The sequence below is a fragment of the Primulina huaijiensis genome, chromosome 9, assembly GCF_012295235.1.
Source record: "Primulina huaijiensis isolate GDHJ02 chromosome 9, ASM1229523v2, whole genome shotgun sequence".
NCBI lineage: Eukaryota > Viridiplantae > Streptophyta > Magnoliopsida > Lamiales > Gesneriaceae > Primulina > Primulina huaijiensis.
The window spans coordinates 22981486-22984403 of NC_133314.1; the positions used below are offsets into that span (position 1 = coordinate 22981486).

At 38.1% G+C, this 2918-nt stretch overlaps 1 protein-coding gene across 1 annotated transcript; it reads right to left on the reverse strand.

Annotated features, from left to right (window-relative positions):
* Positions 1-561: 561 nt before the first annotated feature.
* On the reverse strand, positions 562-2717 carry LOC140984433 (magnesium-chelatase subunit ChlI, chloroplastic-like). Its single transcript, XM_073451846.1, has 3 exons — positions 2487-2717; positions 2122-2245; positions 562-1784 (listed from the first exon to the last, which is right to left on the reverse strand). The coding sequence occupies exons 1-3, from the start codon at positions 2582-2584 to the stop codon at positions 735-737; spliced, it is 1272 nt and encodes a 423-aa protein (XP_073307947.1). The 5' UTR covers positions 2585-2717; the 3' UTR covers positions 562-734.
* Positions 2718-2918: the final 201 nt, after the last annotated feature.

The following is a 2918-nucleotide window of genomic DNA, read 5'->3' on the forward strand; positions in this document are numbered from 1 at the left end:
TTATGCAGTGTTGTATTTTGTGTTTTTTTTTAACGAGTGTTTTGAGTGCAATTTTTTCAAAGTTAATTGATTAAAATCACCGGTGTAACTCTGTTTTAACTGGTATATTATATCATCATAAAAATGACCTCATTATTTTTCCATCATTTTTCAGCCCCATTTCTGTCGAAGGTTAAAGGAAGATGATGGGTCTCAGCTTGAGCTTCGGATTTAGAACCAGGTGTATGGAAATTCAAAATTCTGTCCAAAGTTTGTGTTCCTTTGAATTATTCATGTTTGCATGCTCAAGGGAAAAAAATGATAGTATCCTTGGGCCACCAAACCAATTCAAATCATGTCATTTACGCCAAGACACTCAAGTATTGGCACACCATAGACTTATGTTGATCTGTATAGTTGAAATCATTTCGTAACACAACTCAGGGCAGATAAGAAGATGTTACCCAAAGTTACTCTTGTAGGTCGATTAGGTGTTCTTGTATTAGCTCCTGGGATTTGGTGTGGTGGGAAACCACTAACATTGCTGACACTTTTTACCTGTACAACCTAGTGAACCCAGAGTAAACCAGCAAAAAATGTCTGAAGTATAAATGAGCAGCTTGCGACATATGAGCAAGATTGAAGCACTGAGTACATCAAACACCAGCTATCTTCATTTTCTTACACTTTCTCAACATAATATTAGTACTAAAATCTCGAAACAAAACTGAGATAAATGAGGAAATCTACCTGCCTCAGCTAAAAACCTCGTAAAATTTCTCAATCACAAGCAAGCCCGAGTCGATCGACTCCAAAGGATCCTTCCTAAGACGATGTCTCAAGCAGTTGGGAATGACAGTTGCAATATCCTCCGCAGTTACTTTATCTCGTCCTTTGAGAGCAGCCAAGGCTCTTGCTGCCCGGTTAGTCACAATGTCACCTCTCAATCCATCAACATTCAGCTCAGAACAGACCTTGGAAATTTTAACTCTATCTTCGTGATCTATTTTTACAGACGATAGGGATTCCCTAGCGGAATAAATTTGTTGCTGGAGCTTTTCTTGTTCTGTATTGTAAGTTTCACGAAATTCTTTAGGATTTCTATCAAAACGTGCTCTTTCGTCAACGATTTTTACCCTGAGTTCAGCATCCTTCACAGTCCCAACTTGTGCATGCATCCCAAATCGATCAAGAAGCTGTGGCCTCAGTTCTCCTTCTTCAGGATTCCCAGAGCCAATGAGTATAAACCTGGCAGGGTGTGAAATTGAGATTCCTTCCCTTTCCACGGTATTCCAACCTGAGGCAGCAGAATCGAGTAGAACGTCTACTAAATGGTCATCCAAAAGATTAACCTCGTCCACATAGAGAATTCCTCTGTTTGCTTTGGCAAGAAGGCCAGGCTCAAATGCCTTCACACCTTCAGTAAGAGCCTTTTCAATGTCAATAGTACCACAAACTCTGTCTTCTGTAGCGCCCAATGGCAAATCAACCATGTTGATTTTGACCGACACAACAGGGAGTTTTTCACCTCTCAAACTCTTCTCTCTTGCTTCAGGGCCCTGCACTTCTGGGTCCTCTGGGTCTGAATTAAATGCATCACCAGCAATGACGTTAATCTCCGGAAGTAAATCCACCAAAGACCTGACAGTTGTGGACTTTCCTGTTCCTCTGTCACCCATTATCATCACGCCTCCTATCTTTGGATCAATCACATTCAACAGAAGGCATAGTTTCATCTCTTCTTGTCCAACTATAGCTGCAAATGGATAAACTGGTCTCTGGCTCTCCTTTGAAGCAGCAAGTTTCTGCACCAGAAATTCAAACAGCAGAACAACTTTATACACATTAAACTTGTCAACTTCAAGTATTCATAATAAGAACCGAACAAAGTATTACTTTAAGATTGAAATACTGCAGGCACAGATGATCTACAACTATCTTAATTGACATGACATTATGAACTTTTTCAACTTTCAATCACCACCATTACAGTTCATCAACTCAATCATATAGACTTAATGTCAATGAAGGCAACATTTCCAGGTTTTTAGCCCATTGCCCTTGTCAGCAAAATGGAATTAAATACTTCACGTTTGTGTTCAATTAATGGGGAAAAAAATAAAAACAAAACAATTTTTCTACTTGATCTAGATCAGGAGTAGTCGCAGTGGCAACATTAGAAATCGAGACATGAAATGGAGAGCGCCCTTTCTTGAAGGAAGCACTACTCCCACCACAAAACTTCTTCCCATAACTCAGCCCTGCAACAAATTAACAAAAAGCAATCAACTTTAAAACACCTTTTCACAAATCAAAACAAATATTGCACTCTATCATCTAAAAATTTGCAATCTTTGAACTTATAAGCACTATAATCCACGGATGTATCAATTTTACCAGACCCATAATAACTTTAAACAGCAACATTATCGCTTAAGCACCAAATTCCAAGAAAATAAAGAACAGTTTTTTTTTTTTTTTTTTTTTTTTTTTTTTTTTTTTTTTTNGTGGGAAGATAGAAACAGGAAGGCTTGGCGGAGTCAGAAAAGTGTGGCCTAGAGGCCAAGATTGCAGCGGTGGACGAAATCCCCACGAGCCCCGCCATGTCTACCAATGGAACAATTTTGATTTTTTTTTAAGTGTGGTTCTAGGGCGTGAATTTGTGTTGTCTGTCACCGGTTCGGTTTAATTGGGTCAGGATAAGATCAGATTTCCACGACTCCTCCTTTTGTCACCGTCTGGTCTCATATGACTTTCAAAAAATAATCTTCACCTATTAAATTACAAAAATATCTCTTGTTAAATAAATTAATAAAAAATATTTACTCACATATCCAACCACTAAAATTTAAAACTAAAAAATTTCATTCAAATACTCCCTATTTTCTCGTAAACTATTTTCCTTCGTATAAGTCTTCGGAGACCTATTTACATATTTT